At 35.6% G+C, this 23547-nt stretch overlaps 1 protein-coding gene across 13 annotated transcripts in view; it reads right to left on the bottom strand.

Annotated features, from left to right (window-relative positions):
• Positions 1–23547, bottom strand: part of VPS13B (vacuolar protein sorting 13 homolog B) — a 425465-nt gene that overhangs the window by 69856 nt on the left and 332062 nt on the right. For all 13 annotated transcript variants that reach the window (XM_079302470.1, XM_079302474.1, XM_079302464.1 and 10 more), the window contains 3 exons: positions 13192–13391; positions 10499–10706; positions 9964–10148 (listed from right to left, as the gene is read on the bottom strand). In XM_079302470.1, coding sequence (XP_079158596.1) covers positions 9964–10148; positions 10499–10706; positions 13192–13391 — 593 coding nt within the window. The remainder of the gene's footprint in view (positions 1–9963; positions 10149–10498; positions 10707–13191; positions 13392–23547) is intronic.

Genomic DNA, 23547 nt, shown 5'->3' with positions numbered 1-23547 from the left:
CTGAAGCTTAAGATTTTAAAACTGAGTATAAAAAAATGAACTTTAAAACTATATACGTGCAGATTTCTTAGGCTGCAAAATGCATCTTGTCCAGTTGAGAAAGATAGATATTAACAGCTGGATTACAGGATGTGCCTAATGCTTCCTTCAGTGATGCTTCCTTTTGATTGATGTATTTGCTAGAAAAGAAGCTTTTACAGAAGATACATTCATTTCTTGAATCTCAGCCCCTCAGATCGTGGGCGCTTCCTCTTGGAAATGAAGCTATTCTTGGTCCAGAAACTACAGTACAAAAAAAAATGCACACAGAAGACAGGAAGTGTGTGTGTGTTTTATCTTCTCCACGCAGGGCCACCTCAGTGAATGAGGCAGAACACAACATAAACTAGAACTCTGAGTCAGACACCAACCCATACTGAGATTTTGACTTCAGCTTCCTGAGCATGAATAAGCTGATTGCTCTGTAATAAAGCTATTCTTTTATTAAGATATTTTACTGGTTTAGGGCCAACTGTCTTAAAAATACAATTCTCTCATTAGCTGAACAGAAGTTGCAGTAGCAGGAAATAAAAAGTTTTATCCAGATTTTTATAAGGAAAAAAGTCTTGGCAATAACTACCAGCAACATTACTTTTAAATTTGATTTTGAAGTATTATTTATATAAAACTAGCAAAAGAACTCTGCAGAAAAATACAATATGTAGAAAATATGCTCAAAAGTAAAACAATATTAAATAGAATATAACTTTGTAATATGTCTGCTCACACAACATAGATAATTCAATCTGACCAGTGGAACACCTACATTTTGGGCAAATGTAGGATACTTCAACATCCACATTCATCTTGTGCATCTTGTGATTGACAGTGTGAAATCAAGCCACTTGCCTGTTATATAATATTTTTTAACTTTCCTCAGAGCTAAGATAGTATCATATCTTTGTAGAAAACCAACTCTTCTGGCACAGCTACAGACCACCAATATCCCCTTTTCATGAAGGAAAAAACCAAACAACCAAACCACCAAAAAAAAAGGATGGCTTACAGTGAGGTAAAAATATAGCCTCATAAGTAATATAGCCTCAAAAGTAGTTTTAGGATTAGCAGTAGTACTAGGATTAAAATAATTTAGTTGTACAAAATATTTGCTGTCCTACCCACCTCAGACTCCTTTGTATTTTCATTACAGTTTTCTGTACTTTGACAGCAGTTTCAAGTGTTACATACCAGTATATTTCAGGCAGTAAAATTTATTCCACTATGGTACACTCTCAATTTTCAACACTCTGGAATAATCAGGCACCTCAACTGAGATGTTTTTCAAAATTATGCCATATAATTGCTTCACATAATTGTTTTACTTCTCTTTGAAATTTTTAAAAATAAAATTAATCCTAAAACTAGGACATCTAAATTAAAAATCCTTATTCTAATATTTAATATGCAATATCTGCTTAATTTAATTTTTTTCCTTTATCTATAGTGAGGTCTTTGGCTGACTAATGAAAATAACTACTATTTGGCTCTCTGAGTAATAACATATAACATGGCTCTTTCAACTCCATTTAACATATATACTAATAACCCTATTTATTTAATTTATTTACATTTACATATGTCCTGCAGCTTATAAAATAAATATCTAATAGAGTTGTAATAAACAGATGTGAAAGAAAACTCCTGTCTTCTGAGAAAAGTTGTTCTTTAAAAATGCATAACTTCATTTTAGCTGACTTAGGAAAAAAAAGCTTCTATACATCTTCAACTAATAGAAGCTATAAAAAAACCTTTTGTAATATTGGAACCAGTTGAGAAACCACAAGTATTCAAATGCAGGAAATCATGATTTTATAACATTTTAATGCGATCTACTCTTGGGAAACAAAGTTAACCAAGCCCTATTTCTGTACAGGAAATATTCCACTGTACAGTTGTAATACATTGTGGTGAGGGGTACAGCTGCAGTTTTTTCACCTGTAATGCCCCACTGGTATTGTGGCTTACTGAATTGCATCAAGATTGCCTTCCTGTCCGGAAAGCCCTCTAAGTACAAACACGACTCTAAGCCCAGGTTTTATTTTCCCCTGGTATCAGAATATGGTAATTTAAGAGCCCTGAGAAATGCTTTTTAACCTTTTAGAAGAAATATGTAGCATTCTTTTATTAGGAACTACGTTCTTTGCCTTTTTAAAACAACATATGACCAACTTATCAATTTATCAGGCTAGCAGGTTCAGAGCAAATGCAGGTGTGTGGGGTAATGTAATCTGTCACAGATACTGGCTTTTTTCATTATGGAAAAATTACTCTAAACACACTAACAGCTTTTTTAAAAGAAAGCACAGAACAGCACTGGGCTATAACTGAGATTTCTGCAGAACTTTAAACAGGAAAATTATGTACTGCTATGTGTCAAACTTTTCTACTAATTGTCTGTCATTCACCTTGAGACTGAGTTTATCTGATGATCACTTGCCTTTTGAACAGCAAAAGTAACGATATTTCTTTAATTTATTACACCTTAATGTATTGTTTCAAGTACTGAGAAACAAAAGTATACAGTTTGGAGATATTACATTAAGGACTCGCTTCTTGCAGTACTCTTTATTTTCTCTTTCTGATACAGGAACTATCTTCCACATTTCATTTAAGGCTTTTAATTTTCTAGGCTTCAGTATTTATTAATAATCTAAGGACTATGATGTTGAAATGTAGTCACCTCTGACCACTGAGGTTAGAAATCTATTAATACATAAAGTACCTTATAATTTTCAGTATATGAGCTATTTGGACCACATATTCTCACCACAGCAAAGCCTGACTCCTGTAAGAAGTACCACAAAGTCAATGTGCAGCCGGAAGGACTCGGGTTTGCAAAGTTTCATAAATCAGAGTCACAAAATCTGAAGAGTACAGAACACGAGGAGAGTGTAAATCTGTCATTAAGATAATCTGATGGTTTCGTCAGTCCTCTGGCACCCGGCAGAATTTTCACTGGCTCAGTAACCCCTAAGGGTGAATTTCACTGGGATGCACAGGCAAATTATGCACAACTTCCATTAACATTCCCAACAAGTTACGCTTAACTCCCTGCAGACTGCACAGAAACTCCAGGACAAACGATACAGCCTCATCCTGAGGCAGGGAACACTAAGATCACACAGCAAAATAATTAAGATTATACACACACAAACAGCAACAAAATGGTAAAGTCTGAGATAATCCTACTCTCAGGCAAGGAAGTTCACTAACAATATTTAAAGCTGGAATTCCCTAAGAGAACAGGCTCTGTTTCAACATCTGTTTAAGACTCCAACTTCTTTAGTCCCTATTTCCTTCCTTGCAAGAAAATGAAGACAATATTATAATTAATAGCAAGAGTCTTAACTCTGGAAAACATGTGCAAAACTCAGATGAGAAAATGTGCTTGCCTGCAGATCATCTGAAGTGTAAGTGGTTCAAGCTACAAGCAAACCTACAGGCTCTTACACAAACCACATAAACAGTGATGACCTGCACCCATTTTTGCACTCATGAGCTGCATCTACTGCTGAGAAAGAGATTCCCTACATTAGAATAAATGGCATTTGTTACACTTTCAGTTTATGATCAAGTATGCTCAATAATAATAGCTTCTTTTCAAACTTGCTGCAATTCCTTACAAAGTAGAGAAATACTAGAAACACTGTATAGAATCTTTACATAGTAGTAGTATGACTATTTCAGTAATTTTGAATAACATGCAAAGGAAGAATTAACAAGAAATGGAAGCTTGAAAAAGCAGAAAAAGCACCAAATTTCCCTTCCGAGCAATTCACAACAGCCAAATTATTTATCCATCCATCTAAAAAGTCCAATTGTTTGAAGACAATACTGAACTGCATGGCAGTAGATTCAATAACTTGCAAACCAACAGGTTTATCAAGAAGCATGGTTGAACTTTACAGCTTATTATCTAGTAACACCATGAACTTAAATCACTAACCTGTCACACACAAATCATCTGGATTTCCAAAATAGTTGTTGCTTTGGGAATATAAGAAATAAATCAAAAATTTGTGGTTTCCCAGAAAGCAGTTTTCCCAGACTCTCAAATGCCCAGCTGAATATTGTAGCCCCAACAGGGAATGAAAAGTAAAAAGGAAGCAGAGTCAGCCAAAAAATGAGGTATTCTCTGTTAAAACGAAAAATGAATGTCTTTGACACTGATCATAATTCTTTTCCTGTTGACTGTCATGTCAAATCCTTCCTGGAATAATGACTTACAGTAGGTCTAATGTCAGTCATTCTTAAGCTCATGCTTCCTTAAGCCACTGTTTAAACAGCCACAAGGTGTTAGAAAAAGACTATTTATTGGCTGACAGTTTCGAAAAAATCAGATTCCTGACTAGCAAGTTTGCAAATGCTTTATTTAAACACCACATGCATGTAAGGCAATGCAAGAGACAATTTTTTGAATCCCTGCCTTTTGAAGTTGGAAATATTTTATGTTCTCCTAAAAGAGATTTCACCACCTTTGGAAATGCTCTGTGTGAATTTTACCACAGTAGTTTTATTTATGTCGTCTTCCTTATTAAATCCCAGTTAAGCCCTTGCAACCTCAGAACTGTACTCACTGCCCTAAAATATTCTTCAGGAGACCTTGAGATTTGGTTAATTTAATCACCACTTTTCTAAACTGTATTCTGTATCATAGGACACTATATAAAGAAGAAAGGCCAAAAAGGAGACCTCAGCACACATTCATCTTTTCATCAGCTGTTATAATGCTGACTACACTTGCATGCAATAGGAATCCTGGCAGGTACACAAGGGAAACATCTCCAAATACAAAAACCTTCAGGGTTATAGTTCAGCAGATATTTTACTTTAACTTCATATGGAGAAATGAGCAAGTACCATAGTTTATCTTTCTTTTGTTTAACAGCTTGCATCTCCCACTGGATGACAATCCAGGAGAAAGAATTTTAAGTCTGTGTTAAGTGATGCATCTCAAATAAATCAGATAACTCAGAATTTGGAACACTACACACTGTACAATTACTTTGATTAGATAAATCTGTTATTCTCTTGCTTTTAAATCCTTGCCACTTGGGTAAATGCTCTTGTGACAATACATAGCTTTTGTTTGAGATATGGGGCAGTGCCAGCAACATCCTTCATTGGAAAGATAGCTCTACAATGGATTGACAATAAATGAGAATCTCTGTAAAGGGTTCACTAGATAAAACAAGCCTCCAGCTGTACAGCAGTTAATTTGTGTGTTCTGTTCACCTACCTGCACAGAAAAGCAGAATATTTCCCTGATGGCATATGAACTGTTTTCCTACCTTGGTGAGCCCCTCCCAGTCTTTGCTCTCTCCTCTGCCAATCTAAATCTGTCAACCTTGTTTTTGGTAAAGATAAATGATATAAAAATATAACCCAGATTACATCAGAAAATTATAACAACATCACAGGCAAAGATAAACATAAATCTGAGATTTTTAAGACTGCAGGAAGACACAGAAAGATTTGGACAAACTAGACACACAGTGCAATTACAGTTCTAAGCCCCGCAGCACAAATATTCAACAGAACTTTCTTTTAGGTTAAATATCTAAATGTAGCTAGCTTCATATTGTATCTGCACAATGTGAAAGTCACTACTGAATCAGTAACAGATTTTTATTGCCCACTATTTTTTTCCTGCTTTCCCTCTTTTGAATTTTAAAAATATCACAGAAACAAAAATGACTTGTCCTTTCTCAGCTCTGGACTTGATAGATCCAAGGAACTGTAAAAGCACAGCTGAATTTAGCATCACAGAACAGTTCTGAAATACAGCTCTTTGTTATGATGTAGAATATATTCTTCAATTATTCTTTATGTTCTGGGACATGTGGAATTATCTGCTTAATAATAAACTATTGTCTGAAATCAGAAATTGCTCTTACTCCTTTCATCCTAATGCCATACTTTCAAGGCAACCAGAGGAATCAGGTTGGAGGAAACTGCCATGAACTCTCTTTCAACTGTCCTAGTAGCCACATCAAGCCAATGTGCTCATCATTTATGAGATGAATAGAGACACTATGAAGCCCTTACTCTGAAATTCAGACTGTACAGCCCATTCTTCTTCCTAAAGATGCTCATGGATCTTCTACAATTCTGATATCTCTGCAGGAGACATTTTAATATACATTCTAAACTAAAATCTGCTTGAATGCTATTACCATGCTTCAAAGTTCTTGGTGAAAGACATTTTATTGCCAGATTTCACAGGAATGAGAATGGTCACTGCCCCCAGATTCCAACTTGAACTGTCATGCCACAAGACCATCACAGAGCAAACAGAAGAACTTTGCCCCATGAGCTGGTTCCCTTATAGACTATAGTTTAATGTTAAACTGGGAAACTGTTTTAAGTTTCCCTGTTTAACTTCAGGCATTCCTTCAGTCTTCACATGTGAATACTTGCTGAGACAAATTTATAAACACCTGCACTGTCTTTATTGCAGAAATTATCTGCACATGAGTGTCCTAAATATAGCAGTAACTAAATTTCTGGAGCAAGATCAATAGGTTTTTTTTCTCTCTGGTTTTGTGTACATAAACAAAAGCACTGAATTTATTTATTTATATTTAAGCATAGAATAATATAGGCTTTTGAAGTTGCTCATCTACGTATCTTTAATCAAAAGACTTCCTCTTATCAGCAATCTATCTACTTGAATGACTTAAGTTCCATCTGTTATAATGGAAAAAGTCTCAGAGAACATCCCTATTTTTTGACTTATCAATATATCAATCTTCAATATTTTAAAAATAATGGAATTGCTACTTCCTCTTGCTTTTCACCTATCGAAAAATTTCCAAGTTTGGACTTCCCTCTAGTCCTGAGGTGGGCATATGAGTCTCACATCAATACCCTTCTACACCTCTGAAAGGTGTTCCCTCAAATACTACTTATCTGAAAGAATGGTAAATCCCACAGAGCCAAAAGACATTTGCAAGATGTGAAAATGGGACAACAAGGGCTTAAAGATTAAATACAAAGTGTTTGCCATGTCTGTTTTAACAGAATTCAGATACTTTCAACCTCTGCAAAGAAATATGATCCTCATGCTATTTCTTGATTTCATTCAGATCTAGGATTCTCACTTCAAACAAGTAGATCCAAATTCTATTTTTTGCTATTAAATTGCTAAAGAAATGTCACGTGGTATGCCATGGCAGAGACATTGGTTCTTCCTGTGCCCTCCACAAAGAAATGCAACAATGTAAAAACAAAGCACTAGGAACGTGACAACTGAAACGCTTACCTTTGCAAGGCATAAGGTAAAACACAAGCAAACAGCTCTTGGGGCAATTTAGAAATAGCAGCAGAGGTTCAGTATAGTTCATATCAACTCCTATAATCTGAAGCTGCTCTCTATCCTTTGGCTGTACCAAATAACATGCACCTTTGATATTTAGAAAAATTCTCTTTATGGTGAAGCTTTTGCAAGTTCCAGGAAGGGAATAATAGCTACAAAACCAGAGAGTTCTAAAACCTACCCATGATTAAAACGTTATGCTAGAAGTTTAACAAAGACAGAAAGCTAGATGAAATGTCATAGCAACTTACTCAGAAAGAAAGAACATGCAACTGGAAAACTTCAAGAAAAAGAAAAAAGGAAAAATTCAAGACAAACTACAGAAGGGCACCTTTGACTGTATCTTTGTGAAGCAGAGGAATAAGGGAAACTGGTAACTCAGCTGGGGACATTATGGGTCCTCCTTGCATTTGAACATATACACAATCCTGGGAAGGTTTTTTAAGTATATTTTAATATAGCTTGGTATCATTATTGTCTTTAAATTTAGATACTTTTTTTTTTCAAAAGAGCTGAAGTCTTTGGCTTGCAGATGTTTCTCTAATGTTTCATTTCAAGAACTTAATAAAATAAATGCTGTTTTATCTTTTTTCTCTTTGTATTTAATGAATTTTCCATATGCACTAAATCCACAGTATATTAATTAACATGTATCCATACAAGGAAAAAGTGGAGCTGATGAAAGCCTCGTAATTAACTTAAATTTGAATCTGAAGTTTGATATGAGTATTTAGCAAATGCAATTTACCTAAAGAAATTAAAAATTGACTCTGTATTACTTATTCCACCCAGATACCTCTGTTACATTAATAAAAAAATGCACACTGCCCATGTTTAAAATGGCTGTTTATCAGGTGCATGGCCATTTCTGGAAAATGTGATAAATCACCACCTTGAGCCAGGCAACAATTTCTGCCATAATAAAACAGACAGACAACCAATGCATGGATCTTCTTGTAGGCATTTCTGCAAATCATGTGCCCAAAGCAGGATTTTTGACTAGATGTCCTCTAATTTGTCTGGTGTCTTTATATTTTCTCTTGTGGTAGATATCTGAAGAATTACATGAACACCAGTAGAAGCTGACATTTCCTGACCTCTGAGTCAGGTGAGTGCTTCTCACTCTCTGAGGCAAACATGTGAATTGCACCTTTTCTTCTCTAGACAACATACGAAAGCACAATTTGTGTGCAACTAAAACCCAGCTGTGTATGCCCACTTGAAGAAGAACTGATATTCCCTTTGGACAGGGCCATATTATTCCACAAGCACAGAATGGTTCTGATGTCTGTTATCTATAAGGGGAGTGAAATGTGATTAAACCAAAACCTTGGTGTGCCGTGCTCCAAAAACACCAGTCTGAAAGAAGGCAAAATTCTGGTTTTCATAGCAATCTAATAGGGTCATCAAGACAGACTACTATAACACAATTTTGATCTTTGATTCAAACCTCATGCCAAATGGAGCTGATTTTTTTTCCATTTAATTTTAATTTTAATATAACTGAAATGAGCTGACATTTGGCTGTCTAGAGGGCAAAGAAATTGGCAGGACCACTTACATGATCTCACCAACAGTATGTGCACGGTAATAACATTATTCCATTTATCTGAGGAAGATTATCCCACTTATTCATAACTCAAAGCACATTGGTGAATAATTCAATTTTAAAAGCAATTTTTAACAACACAGCAATAATGAAATAAAATTCAACAGTTTTGAACAAATAGGAAGAACTGGAAAATATTTATTTCCCTTGACTCACAACACTATTCTGATTAACTATTCTGATTAACAACCAGATTGAAATTTTAAAAAATAATGACAGGTCCAATTTGTAATACAAAAGGGAAATGGAGATTACTAGAATTCAAATTGAACTAAAATCAAAATACGTATGCAAGGAATACATGAATTTAGAAAGAATTACACTAGACAGGAGAAAATGTAATGACCCGACTGCATACATTAGAAACAAAAATTCCAGCACATTAGGGATCAGTGTAATTTTGAGGTATAGTCTATTTTTGGGGCACAGAGACTGCAGCACTCAGCCTTCCTTCAAAGAGAAGTTCCATGATCTCACACAGTCAAACTGCACCATCCACTAAAACCCTCTCAAGGTAAAATGAGAGAAAACAGTTTCTTTCCCTCTAACCTGTGGATTTTACTAGAAGCAGTGCAGCCATCTGCCATCACAGAAACAGAAGGGAACAGCCAGATTGGAGATTTTACTTCCATGACTCCACTAGAAATTTTAGACCAGGTCTTTCCTCACAAACCAAATGAAGTCTTTAAGAAAAGACTGATAGATGAAACCAGAAAAAGGAAGAATAAAAACTGTATGCTCACAAACTAAAACTGATAAATTTGGCTTTAGCTTATTATGCAACATAAAAACTTTACAGGTAAGTGGATAAAAGGTTTATAAAAGCAGTTTTGAAACTAAAGATATGCTCAAGCTGTGCAATGTACCTCATATTGGTTTTATAGAGCTCCTGACATTTGTTTTGTGCTCATTTTTTAATAAATCTGAGTTTGAAAACATTCACTTTACAGCAGTAACATTTTCATTTGTTACTGAAAGTAGAAAACTCATTACCCACCTGAAGAACGTCTCCAAGGTCAGCAGTGCTAATATCTGGGTCTTCAGTGGTATTAAAAGGAACAGGGTTGATTCTTACAAGAGTGAGCACTCTGGGTTCTGGGTATCTCCACAGCATCATTCCTGGACTATCCTCAGTTTCATTGTAAAACACAACTTCATAGGCACTGGGCAGCTTTTGTGCTTCTGTCAAATGAAAGAAAGCTATAATCTGTTATACAATTTCTATAAAGAAACATGCTGGTTTATGAAACCAAAGTGATTAAAAAGAAATCCCTTGGGATCAAAACGAGAGAAAATAAAAAAAGAAATTTCCCTGACTTTTAAAACATTACAGCTTAATGGAAAGAAATCAAAAAAGTCTTTTAAAGTATTTTTTTTTAATTCTAGCAGATGTCTTTTCAGCTGCTTTTCCAAAAAATATAAAGTTATTCATTGTAAGAGGCAAGTAATGTCTAATAGGTTACTACTGTTTCTCCTTTATAATCTAGGAAAAAAGCAAGAAAGAAAGAGAGCCAAGATTATATCCTTCTTACCTGTATCTTGTATATACTGGAACAGGCCTGTTCTCAGATCATCTGAGGTATGCTCAGTTTTTGAGGCCTGATTCCTTTCTGTAGAAGAACAAGTGGGGTATGTAGGTTCAGGTGACAATGTCACTTCACTGCCCTTTTTAGCCAGGTACTGCCACAGAAGCTCCTGGAGAAGAACTAAACAGTTCAAATGCTCTTGACCCCAGAAAACCTTTAAAAAGAGAGAAAAAAAAAAAAAAAAAGAAAAGATTAAAAAGTTACATACAAATATTCAGACACTTTTGAAGGGAAAAACACCTCCCCAAAACAACAGCAAGTTTATACAGCTTTGAGTCTGCTCTACTCACACCTTAATTGCTTGCAAGCATTCTTAATGTTAAAATAAAGAACAGAAACAACAACATATCTTTACAAAATCATTTGTCAAATTTGTTCTTTTCATTATCTGAAGGAAAACGTTAATTTCTCCCATGCAACAATTCAATGTGATGCTGCCTGGAAAACCACAGATCTTAAAGGTTATATTCAAGAACTGTATGTAATGCTAGGACAGGTCACAGCTTTCTCAGTTCAAGACATGACAAAAACCCCTCAAAGATACAAAGTTTAAAGTCTTCAAAGAGCTTGTTGCTCCAAAACTGGAATTCTGGAATACATTTAGAACTAAGAGATGAAGCAAAGAATGTGGCAGAGAAGACTCATGAAAGCTCATCTTAAGCACAAAGTTGAACCATATGAATTGGGTGTTCTCTAAGTCCTCCAAGAGAAGTTAAAACGTTCAAAGTTTTCTGAAGTTTAAAAAAGAAATACAGAAAAATATCTAATAAAATTGGGCATGCAAAGTCCAGAACATTGACACACGTAGCAAAATAAAAGGCAAGAAGGCATTCCTCTCTCCCAGCTTTGACAAGCATTGCTGCTTTTTTCAAATCAAGCTATTTGAAAGAATTGTATTAATGGGGACAAGTCCTTTAGACTTCATGTGCACAACATGGAAGACAAGGAAGCAACTAGCAATTGATACAGAAATTAGACTTGGAACCAGCGTAGGATGAAATCAAAATCCTCAGACAGCAACTTAAAAGTCCATGGAAAGGGTGTGAGTACAGTAAACAAATCAGGTATGTACATAAAGAGTAGTGAAAATTTTTCAATGGGGAAATACCTATTTTGAAACGTGAAAAAAAAATTAAATCAAGATATGCCTAAAGGGAGTATGGTATAGCTGCCAGGAAGGCAGGATTTTTCTCGCCCTGTGTCCACAAGTAAACCAACAGAATAAACCAAGAGCCTCTTGAAACACAGGGTTCCAACACCACACCTGCTCCAGCACCACCTCACAGGAGCTCTCTGCCCCCCTAAGCCAATCTCAGAGGCCCCAGTTCCCCACTGACAGAGGAGGGATGAACATTTTTCTCTCTTGCACTTTTATTCATTTCATTTGTAGGCAGCTGGGGATTCCAGGGCATGGAAACCCTACTACAATATTCAGAGATGAGGCACTGATTTTACATAAGCTCTTAAGGTTCTGCTGCAATACAAATTAAAAGTGATAGATGAGATCAGCTTTAGATGGTTTAGAGCTTGTAAAATCATTAGCCATAAATAAATTAATTTGAAATGGAACTGCTAATGATTTTGTCAGCATTTTCAAATCTATTCTGCCAGACCAAACACTTATCTTCTGCAGAAGCTAATTTTCCCTAATTATACTCTAATGATAAATGGCTTTCTGAGATTTATAGATTTTTTAAAATTCTTGTCAAAACTCAAAGTTTTGGGAAAAAATAAGCATTTATATAGAGGTAGTCAAACAAGTACCTGTGCAAAACAAATAAAAAAAGAGTAAAAAAACCCACCTGATTTTATTTATTAATCAAGACACATTTTTTTTCTAAATTTTTATTATCTGATTAACCTTATTTCCAGTGCTATAATTCTAAAACCTTCTAATCCCAATTCTGGGAAAAAAAACATAATGACACAATTATATGTCAAAATTTCCTTTCCATGTTTTATATACTTGATTTATGTATTTATCTTAAAACATTTGGTGTGTATGGTTACTACAATAAAAATAATTAAAACAAGACATATCTTAAAGCCCACTTGTTTAAGCCCCACAGAATCTATTTTTCATTTCAAGAACTCCCATGCTTCCTGGACTGATTTCAAGTTGTGGGCACTTCCAAAAAGGAGAGGATAGCATGGAAAACTGAATATCAATTGCTACAAACAACAGTTTGCAATTACTCTCCAGAGAAATTCATGTAAGTTTAAAAAGAAAGGATATGTACTTCTTAATGCTACCCCTAGGCACTGCAGACACATAGATCATGGACAGACAAACATACACCCATCAGAACAGGACCCTAGATATTAAGTGTTAGTAATTTGATCCAGTAGTTTTAAGGAACACACACATACAGCTAAAATACAGGACTCATGTAGTATTTAAAAAAAAAATAAATCAAACCCAAAACAATATACATAACTTTTCAATCAGCAGTTTACATGAAAGAGTAGGCACTTATTTTATAAGGTAAAATAAAAACCACCCAAATCAAACATGCAAAAATCCCCAACCTAGCAGCTGGTTGTAGAATGTAAAGGCTTTAATACAATTTATTTATGAAAACTCAACCATCCAAAGCCAGCCCAGCTCAACAGCACAACCATAAGCATCTTATACAGACCTGCAGCAGTCCTCCTCTCAAATCAAGGTGGATTTTTGGAATGGATTGCTCTGGGCCAGGATCACCACTGTGCTTGCACCACTTGGCTTCCACGTTAACAGAGCAGCAAAAAGGGCCTACTAGAGATCTGGCTCTTTCTTTGAGACTTGTTTTAAGTAAGAAATCTTTTATGTCAAGGACTAAAGATGATCCATGGATTCCTAAAAGAAGAGAGAGAAATTTAACCCCACTGGCAGCTATTCTCCCAACACTTTTGTGTTTATTTCCCAAATTCACTTGACCAGGAGCCTGGGGATCCCTGCCTGCAAGCCATCACTCACACAAGTAATCCCACTGCCTTTCATGGAAATACTGTGTGGACCATCACTCTCCTCTCCAAGCAAGAGATCATAGCTGGGACAAATGATCTGTAATTTTTTAAAAATTTCCTTTTATTTTTTACTTGCTCTTCCCACACTATCAACCAGCCTTTACAGCATGTGGCAGCTACAGAGCAGGTATGTCTCATCCACCCTCCTTACAAAGAAGCATTTGCCAAAACATGACTTCTTGCATTCTGAGTATTTTAAGGTTTATGAGAAGAGGCATTTTTCATTAAACTATGAAATTATTTTTTCAAGGAAGTCTGTTAAGAACAAGAACAGCTGTTTCTCTTGATTATATTTCAAACTGATAGGAAATAGTGATTTTGAACAGTTCTCTCTGATTTTGTCCTGGTTAATTATTATAACATAGTACCTTCTTAGACTTAGAAGTAATTAGCAGAAGAAGAGTATTATTTGAATTCAAATAATTCCAAACAAATGCTTATCTCAAAATATACAATGCACATTTCCTCAGAAATATCATAACTTTTTGAACTCTACATAACTTCATGAAACCTAAAAATGATAATGGCAGATTACATTTATGACAGAACTTACATACTCTCATTAAAGACACAAACATTTTGAAGATAGCAATATCACCTAGAAATATCCCAGCTCTTGTGAATTTAACTTAGTGCAAATTACTGTTTAATAAAATAAACCATGCCAAATATCTCCATTTCTTTTGTATATTTACACGGAAAACACTACATCTGAGGTTGGCTTAACTTTTATCTCCTTTGGTGCTAATACTTGGACTCAACACCCTGAATATTGGATGTCATCCTACTTTATAATGCACACAGCTTATTTTTCTAAGGAAACTAGGCATTTACAAAGGCAAAAGATTAAAAAAAAAAAACAAAAACCCACACCTAAGGCTTACACACAGGTGTTTCAAGGTACAGTTTCATTTTATATTTTTATAAGATTGCTGGTAGAAAAATTCCCTTAAAACACAACTCACTGTTTTGAATCCATACAGTAAAACTTTACCTATGAACCCCCTCTAGTATCCAAGGAAGAAGTCTGCATCCTGGGGCTTACAGTTTCATAACATTAAGCACTATTTTTTCTAATGGAAGGAAATACATTGCATATTTTTTTTTTAAACCAGCAAACACTAGGAAGGTCCAACAGTGCCCATTGTAATGATAGTGCTGAATTGTGTCCAACCTGAGCAGGATCCACAAACCTAAAGCATCTCTCCCTTGAGCAGCTGGAGTTAAGTAAAAATGACCAAGGGCTCAAACAAACCATCATCCCACACCAATCAACAGTGCTGCTGTCACCAAACAGGAAAGGAGTTCTAGCTTTAGGGTTTTTTATTTAGGTTGGCTTCTGAAATACTGCATCTGCTCTCATGAATAACAGGCTTATGGGACAGATCTGTTCAAGGTGGTTTTTGACACTGAGTTTCAGTGATAATCAAGAAAACTAGTACTAACACACACCAACACTCTGCTATGGTTGGTCATTTTAAGATGCTCTAAAATATTTGGAAATTCATTTTTTTCATATTCTATATGGAATTTTGCTTTTAAAGAGAAGAAATTCTTGGTAACTATTGCACAATTCTTCAATATAGAGAAATGTTGTTCCTATAGTTTTATTGGAATATGTGCCAAGTTGCAGAAATAACAAAAGGGGAAAAGGAATGCCAGAATACAAGTGGTTTTATTTATGTTTTCTTTCACTGGGATTACACTTGGAAGGATTATGTTTTGCAGTTTCTTTGTGTTGTCATCTCAGCTCCACAAAGTACAAAGAAAACACAATATACAACAGCTTAGAAGCAGAACTGAGCATTCAGCACATAATACTGCTGGTTCAAAATCAGCAGTGTCTTTCTCAAATGCTAAACAAACAATAAGAAATGAAGAAACAATTAAGAATAAGGAAGTTTTGGTTAGTTTTCAATACATGAAATATTACAAGACACATGCATGGATTGTGTCCTACAAATACCAGGAAAAGCTCAGGAACTCAGTAAGAGATTTTTATTTTTCTTGCTGTGACCCAGATTGCTCTTGTGTAGACAAGAATCACACCCTTGTCCCTTCTAGGAGCTGTATCTACATGTCCTTTCAGGGTTGAAGTGACCACTGTTCACTGCTAAAAAAAATGCAAGGTAGAGAGCATTTAGACAAACTTCCATGAAGGGATGTTTTAGGAAGCTTAAAGAAAACATATGAAGAACAAGTATGCACAAACCTTAAGCAATAGTAAGGTAAAGAGATCTCTGTGTCTGAGAGAAGTTTCAATACGGTACTATTTCTATGGAAATCCTGAAAGTACATGTTCAGTCAGTGAAGTGCTTTCCCATGACTAAAGCAATCACCTCAGAAAAGTAAAGACAAAATAATTTTTCCTTGTTTTTGCCTTCCCACACACTATTTTCAGTCAGTCCTTCAATGCATCTTTCATAAACCTCTATTGTAGAAGCCTACCTTCAGTTTAAAAAGATTAAGTCAAAGTCTCTATTTGAATTGAACTTGAGATATAAGCACAAAGAAGCAATATATCTTCATAAATGATTGCTGTGACATGTAGAAGTTAACTTGTGCTGTTTGGATTATGGCTCATGAACACCATTGCACTTTTCAGTACGTGCAATAATTTACTTTTAGGAACAAATAGTTTCATGACTTTTAAAATACTCCTCCAAGAGACTAATAAATATGAAGCACTTGCTTTGGACAGTGTTTAAAAAATGCTGCCAGTCCTCCCCTGTCAGACTCCAGCCAGAAACACAAGAGCACCACAGAATGCATCTATACACTAATGAAGCAAAAGAGACCAAAAGAGACCCGGCTTCTGTGTGCTATTGGAAGAATTCCCTTCATGATGACACATGCCCAAAAGGAATATCCAGGTATTTTTATATGGTTGGAAATAATGCAGGAGGGTTTAAAAATAGCTAGCTTGTCACGTTCAAGAAATTAACTTGCTCCAAAATTAAAGGTGGAGATCATTAGAACAGAACAGTGAAAAAACTTTACCTAAAGTCATTTACTTTGATATTCTAACAACCTTTTTTATTCAGTAAATACTTGATTTATGCTAAGATTCGCAAAGACATCTCTCAGAATTTGAGTACCCTAATACAGTTTTACAGTTAGACTGGGGTTTATATATAATTGTAGTAGAGTTGCATCAGCATTTGTCAGTAATAGGAGGCTTCACCCTTGTTAAACTGCTGTGTGTGCATAAATCCATTTCAGTGAATAGTAAAAGAAAGAGTTGGCCCATTTTAATAGATACAGCAAATATATAAAAACAATCTTTGTCTTATACTAATGATAACTTAGGGTTTGAGCAATATGGGTATTAAGAAAGAGCTCTGTTTGTTTTTCCTGGTTAACAAAGGGAAAGACAATGTTTTGACATACACTATGGGCTTTCTGTTTTCAAAAATATTTCAGTGCTGATACTTGAATCAACTCCAAATGAAATGAGTACAAACACAGAAGGAGCTTTTTTCCTTCTATTCCCAGCACATTTGCTCTTCCTTAGCTGCAAATGTTGTTTAGTTCACTGCACTGTCACCTAATGCAACACAGAACATGATTTTAATTGTCAAACTTCAAATAGGGGACAAAAGAATTAAGAAAATGAAAACACATGTGTTTTAACAAAGGTAGCAAATGGCACTGAACTGGCATTTAGCTTTCTTTTGAAAAGCCAGTAGCTTTGCTACAAACAATAGCACTATGAAAAAACTGCTTTTCTGGGTTTGGGGAAGCTCAGAAGCAAGAGTGTGTCCCAGGGCACAGATCCAGCCATGCTGGTTCAGAGGCATGAGAGTGATGAGGTGTCACCACCAGCACCAGCCTGTGGAATGTATTCCCACCCAAGGGATCCTGAAGGAAGGAAGAAATCCAGGCTCTCCCATGGGTCCTCCATGCCTGGGTGGCACAGATATAAACTTGCTGCTGAAGATCAACTGGTTTTCCTTACTACTTTCTAATAAAGTAATAATCTGTGATATTTGGTTCTGAACATTCACTCTTCACATTTGTAATTTCAGTAGCTACTTTCAGATTGTCAGTGACATCAAGAAAGCTATAAAAATGTAAATATGCCATTATATCAAATATATTGGTACAACTATCTAAGAAAAGTGTAGATACATCACACAGTGAGTAGCTGTACTACAGTTTACAATGCTCTGTTGAAAAGTATCCTTGACAAACCATCTTCTGAGAAGAAAGGGTAACAAAGCTGTGAAAATAATTACAGGGGAAATACTGCAGTTAATTTAAGAGCCAGCCAATTTACTCAAGTCTGGAAACAGCAGTAGCAAACAATTGGTGAGGCATAGTAAAGAACAATTTAAGAACAATTTTCCAGGAGAGATTTAGTTAACAATCCACTGACCGCACTGGATTTCTCATTAGTATCGAGCTGAATCTTATGATGGTTCATTCCCCCCATGAGAACAATACTTGCATGTTAGCAATTAGCTATTCTTTAGTGAAAGAGAGTTTTTCAGCATTACATTGGGACACATATGGGCTCTGTAAAAACATGAGATGTGTAACACACGGTAAACAGAATGTAATGATCTTAAACAGGCAAAACCCTTGAATTCATCACTAATAAATGTCCCCATGCATTCAGCAGTACTGGCTGCTGGGAGCCTGTTTTCTTGAAGTACTTCAAACACTAAAATCCAGGAACATTTATTATTTTAATCCATTACAGGCAGTGGTTGATTTAACTTTATTGGTTGTGGTGGTGGTAGTAGTTATAGTAGGGGTAAAGCTATGTTCTTTTACACATCATTTCAAAAGGGCTTAATTATATTTTATAGCTCAGGCCAGGAATCCTGCTTGTTTTGTGTCTAACAAGGTTCAAATGGAGTTCAGGTCAGTGATGAATCAAAGAGAAGTCAAAGATGGTTATCTATTTGAAATGAGCTCATCTCCCTGAAAGAATAACTGGGCAGGTACATCATGTTCATTACACTACTGCATACTAAATAACTGAAAATCTCAATTCACTTGGTGATTTGGTAATTTTGGATTTTGTGATGCCTGATCACAGTGGGCATATTAATATTGGTCAAGGCTGTCTTTGGAGTAATAACTTAGAATGTATTTGTAAAGCTCCATATTGACTTATGTTGTTCCAATTAGGTGGAGAAAAATGCATAATATAAACCAACAAAAATAGTGTTCATTTTGCATCTGTGAGTCCTGCTTTCAAAAGTGAGTGCTATATTGATATGAGTAGTACTTGGTTCTTTTATCATAAACATTTTATTTTTAGATACTATCAGGTTTCAGAAAAACAGCTAAATATTCTTACTCCAGCTCTACAGATGGACATGGGAATGTTCTTTAAAAAAAGATCTAAGCATTTTCAAACCTTAATTTCAGGTGGTTGGTTGAAAACTTTGGCTTATTTGCAGGAGATAGGTGGTACCTACAAATGTCACTGATCTTTAAAGTTGTAGATACTTAACACAATTGAAAAATCAGACACTGAATGTTTGCCCAGAAATAAAGTAGCACAAAATAATGGATACCACACAAAATGTATCCCAATATAATCACAATAAAGCTGCTTTAGAGTTACAGCTTTGACGTCTTGCTCCTCTGGTTCTACACCTGATTCAGTGAATTTTAACTGCTTTAGTAAGCTAAACTGTCCATGAACTACAGGGTAACTTCTCTCTATAAATAAACCATCTTGAAGACAGTGCCTGGCAGCAGTTGAGCTCTATTTGGGCCTCTATAACTCAATTATGACTGTGGAAGTCCAAGGCCTGACAGATACACCCAGGCCACACAAACCAAACAGGTTTCCCTGCACCCTTGGGATGTGCTCCTGAGGATCAAGGACAGTCCACATCCAGGCTTATCTCAGTCTTCTCCCTTCAATCCTTCCTCCTTTATACACTTCTCTGTATTCTCATTTGTGCCAGCATGGTCATTAAAGCGCACATGTTCAGTGAGCCAGCTGAAGGAGTCAATCTTGCTGCAAACTTTATTATTGGGTTGGTTTTCAGAGAAATGGGTGCCCTGGCTCAATCCAGTGATCAGTTACCTGAGTAACTGAGCTGGCACAAGGCAGCATGTGGAAATGTGTGGCTACAGTAACCTGAATTTCCTATGAAATTGCACCTTTTGTCTGGGCAGCAAGCTGGTGATTGCATCCCATAAAAATATTCTTGACATGGAAAAAGAAGAAATGTCAGTATATCAGTATAATTTAAACAGTTTAAGGAACTGGTCCCTAAGACTGGAAATAATCCCTGTGTTCTATACCTCACATTGAAAAATGAAGATTGAACTGGAAGAACATCAGATTGACTCCCAGGTAAATACTGTGTCACCCACTACTGCCACATACAGCACTGGGATTCCACTATCAAAAGAAATTCTACTCTCAAAAAATATGCAATTAATTTCACAATAAAAGGTGAAGAGATTAAAAACCCAACCATGTTCGTTCTGAATCAAATTTTATCTGAAATATTTTTAAAACTGAGTTACTCAGACAGCAAATGCAGTTCTACAAAATTAGTGCCCACTGTCTTGAACAAACAACCCACCGGGAACTTTCTATTCCCTTTTTTACTCTCCGAAGTTAAGGCGCTAGTTCATCAGTAGCAATTCTGAACCCTATTACAAAGTATCAGTAGGGAATCTGACCAGGATTAATAGTAGTACTCAGTCCTGGGATTAGATGGTGTCTTGTTTCATGGATTTTAGGCCATCTGTTCTTCCCTCCTACACTATACTCCTGCAGAACTATAAACGCACCTCCACCTCAGGGACCATAGAAAGGAATTAGAATTCTTCTGCTTTTCATTATCACAAGATTCAGTAACTCATTTCATTGTCAGGATAATCCCCTTTTACTCTTTCTTTTGCGCTTGCAGGATATGCCAAAATGACAAATAAAATCCCAGATGTTGGAGACCTGATGAGGTCTCCACCTTTCCCTGAGTGTTGGGTTTAAGCTACTTGGGACACGGTGTCAAATCTGACAGGACCCTGATGCCCACACCCAATATTCATTAAGGTTTGTTAGTGATTTGTATAGCTGTCTACAAGCTGCACTTCCACCTCAGTCCTCAGTGGCCATTTAAATATTTAGTTTGTCCTCTGGCTTTTACTGACAGAGAATTAATTTCCTATTGTTCAAGTGTTGGAAAGAGTTTATATTTCTTTCTAAAAGTAACAAACGCCTTCTGGGTGTTGTAAATGGCTTGTTACTGCTGCATATTATTTTAGGTAGTCATATCTAATTTAAAGTTTTATTTCCCCATGGGCTAACTTGCATATCTGCAGCATCGAAAGGCTATGACAACGCCTTAGCAGAGTTCTCTCAAGGGAGTTAGTTAACTCCAAATTGAAGTTTCGTATTTGCGTTATACCAATTCATATCTGCATTTAATTTCCAAAAGTTCTGTAAAGTATCTCAAGTATGTAATTATTCTCAGGTTTAGTAAAAATACATGCAATTATCATAAGCTCAACTAGTGTTTATTTTTCCCCCCCTTATTTATATGCTAAAGTAATCATCTCTACATATGGGACAAAGGGCTGGGGAATTCTGTGTATGATCTTTGGAATATTTCATGTCCGTAACTCTCAGTTCAGGCACTGAGCAGCACGACTTCCCTCCCGTGTCCAGCCAGAGTAAAATAAAGCTCCACTGAGAGGCTACAGGCTTCTTGCTGCCTTTCACTTTGGGGAAAGAATGGTCCTCAACTTCTCTCAATTTATCTGCTCTTTTGGCAGGTAGGTAGTGCTAATTTCAACTACAAACCTAAACTAACTGAAAGCCATATGTTTAGAATTGCATTCTATTTTCTAGTATTTCTTGTTAAAACCTATTTCAATTCTAATGCTCTGTGACAGTTAAAGAGTGAGTCACACCCCTCAAGCACTGTACCAAGTGATCTCAGATCTGACTGGGTACATGGAACTCGAGCTCTAAACAGTTGTGGAAGATGCCACATACTTCAGAGGACAAAAATCACTGAACCAGGTTTGACAACAGTTCTTGGAGTTGGGGTTTTCAACAACAGTACAAATAAGCTGCCAAGCTAAGTGTTTGGTATTTCAAAAATGGGTACAAGTTTTAACTTGCAACTCCAAGCAATAAAGTATAAAATTACTAGAGATAACTGTTTTATTAACAAAGTCCCACCCTTAAGGGCATCAGGAAAACTGGTAAACTCATTTAAAGTAAAATTATTATTTTTTTTCTTAAAGGGGTTTTGTTTTGTTTTATTTTTTTTTTTTTTTGGTGCCAGTACACTGCAACACAGCCTACAACAGTATTACTTTACTAAAACCAAAATACTGAGTATTTAACCATGAGTACAGAGGGGAATATAAGTATTCTAACAGAAATAGTAACCATGTTGTTATAAGTAACTGTTGTACTAAAACCTGAAAAATGTCCAAAAAATGAAGTCCCTTGACACACTAAAGGGTTTGGAGTTGTACAACAGCGCAGCAGGATATATAGAAATAGAGGTGTTTTAGTTTGATCCAATTGCAGTGTGAGTCTTCAACACTTACAATTTATTTTGTTAGAAGTGAAATCATTCAACTAATTAGCCCCTCTGTTTTTCAGAAGCTAAAACTTTTTAGTTTCATAAGAAATTCAGAAGAAAAATGAAACCAGAATGCCTTTAGTTTCCATGATTAAACCAGTAAACTCCAGAGGGAAAACTGATAATTAAAAGAAAAAAGTTGGATAGCAAGCTTTCTTCTTAATTTCAGCTAAAAAGAAATGAAAGCAATACACAAGGTCATGCACTCTTATTTTCCCCCTATAAGGGAAGAAAAATGCCGACAATATATATTCTTGCGAGGTTATTTTTGCTCAATAATTCCTAGCAAATAGGATTCCTGACAAAACAATTTCATCTCCTGCATTAAAACTCATCTGGAAAAGGGGTCGTTTACACTGTTTATAAAACACTGCCACATAAAACGTGTAAAAAACCATATTTCACTAAAAATAGCTTGCGTAAGTAAGGGATTAGAGTAGTTTCTACTGCTATAATTGTTCCTTTGTAGTTTTTTTCCATGATGTTTTTGAACAGTGTTTTTAACTATGTTTATTAAAGTCAGCACATCAAAAAGGATCAAAGAGTAAGCTAGTGAGAACCAAAGAAACCCCAAGCGTATTGTGTTGTCTCACTGGGGAGTTATGCAGATTCAAGTAAACAAGTGCAAATTGTTGAGGTTTTAATGAAAATTTTCTACAATTATTGTATCTGAAGTCATTCTATATAATAACATCTGTACAGCAGATGGCCATACTGTACAAAAGGCAAGCAATGCTCCTTTTTCTTCCTCTGTTTTAACAGTACATCTGAGATGACTACTTTTGTCATTGTGCTTAGCTTGGTTCAGCAAATAATTCGTAAAATGCAGCTGCTGCAGATGGTCACAATAGTTATTAGACTGTAAAATCAAAGACACAGTGAAGTATTCACATATTAGTTTCATTCTTTTAAAAAAACCTCTGACATTAATCCTGTTCAGCTCAAAAGGTGTATCTATAAAACCTTTTATAAAAAGAACAGTAGTGAAGAACTGAGATATTTAAATGCTGCTTTCTCTCAAGACACAGCCACAAACTTTTAAAAATTGAGTTAGCTTGCATAATTTTTTTGTAATTACAAAACACAAATCTAGTTAGCAACCGTGGTATTCTTCTAAAAGATTTTTTAACCTAAGATTATAATACCATTTCCCTCACACTGAGTATTATATTTTCTCTCCTGAAGTTGTAATTTCTACTTTGGTTTCTATCAGCACTTTAAATTCAGATTAACAATTGTAAAAAAAAAATCCAAGCAATTTCTAATTTAAATCAGTGTTGAGGAACTGTGTCTTTTGCTCTAATTCAAACTTAATTTATTGCACCATCACAACAGTATGCAAAAGCTCATGCAGAAGTATTTTTCTTCTTATAAAGCAGAGATAAAGCATTTTTAACTGGAAAAAAA

The sequence above is a fragment of the Erithacus rubecula genome (genome assembly GCF_903797595.1).
Source record: "Erithacus rubecula genome assembly, chromosome: 3".
NCBI lineage: Eukaryota > Metazoa > Chordata > Aves > Passeriformes > Muscicapidae > Erithacus > Erithacus rubecula.
The sequence above is the reverse complement of the archived record's forward strand: the minus strand, read 5'-3'. Positions and strand labels throughout refer to the sequence as shown.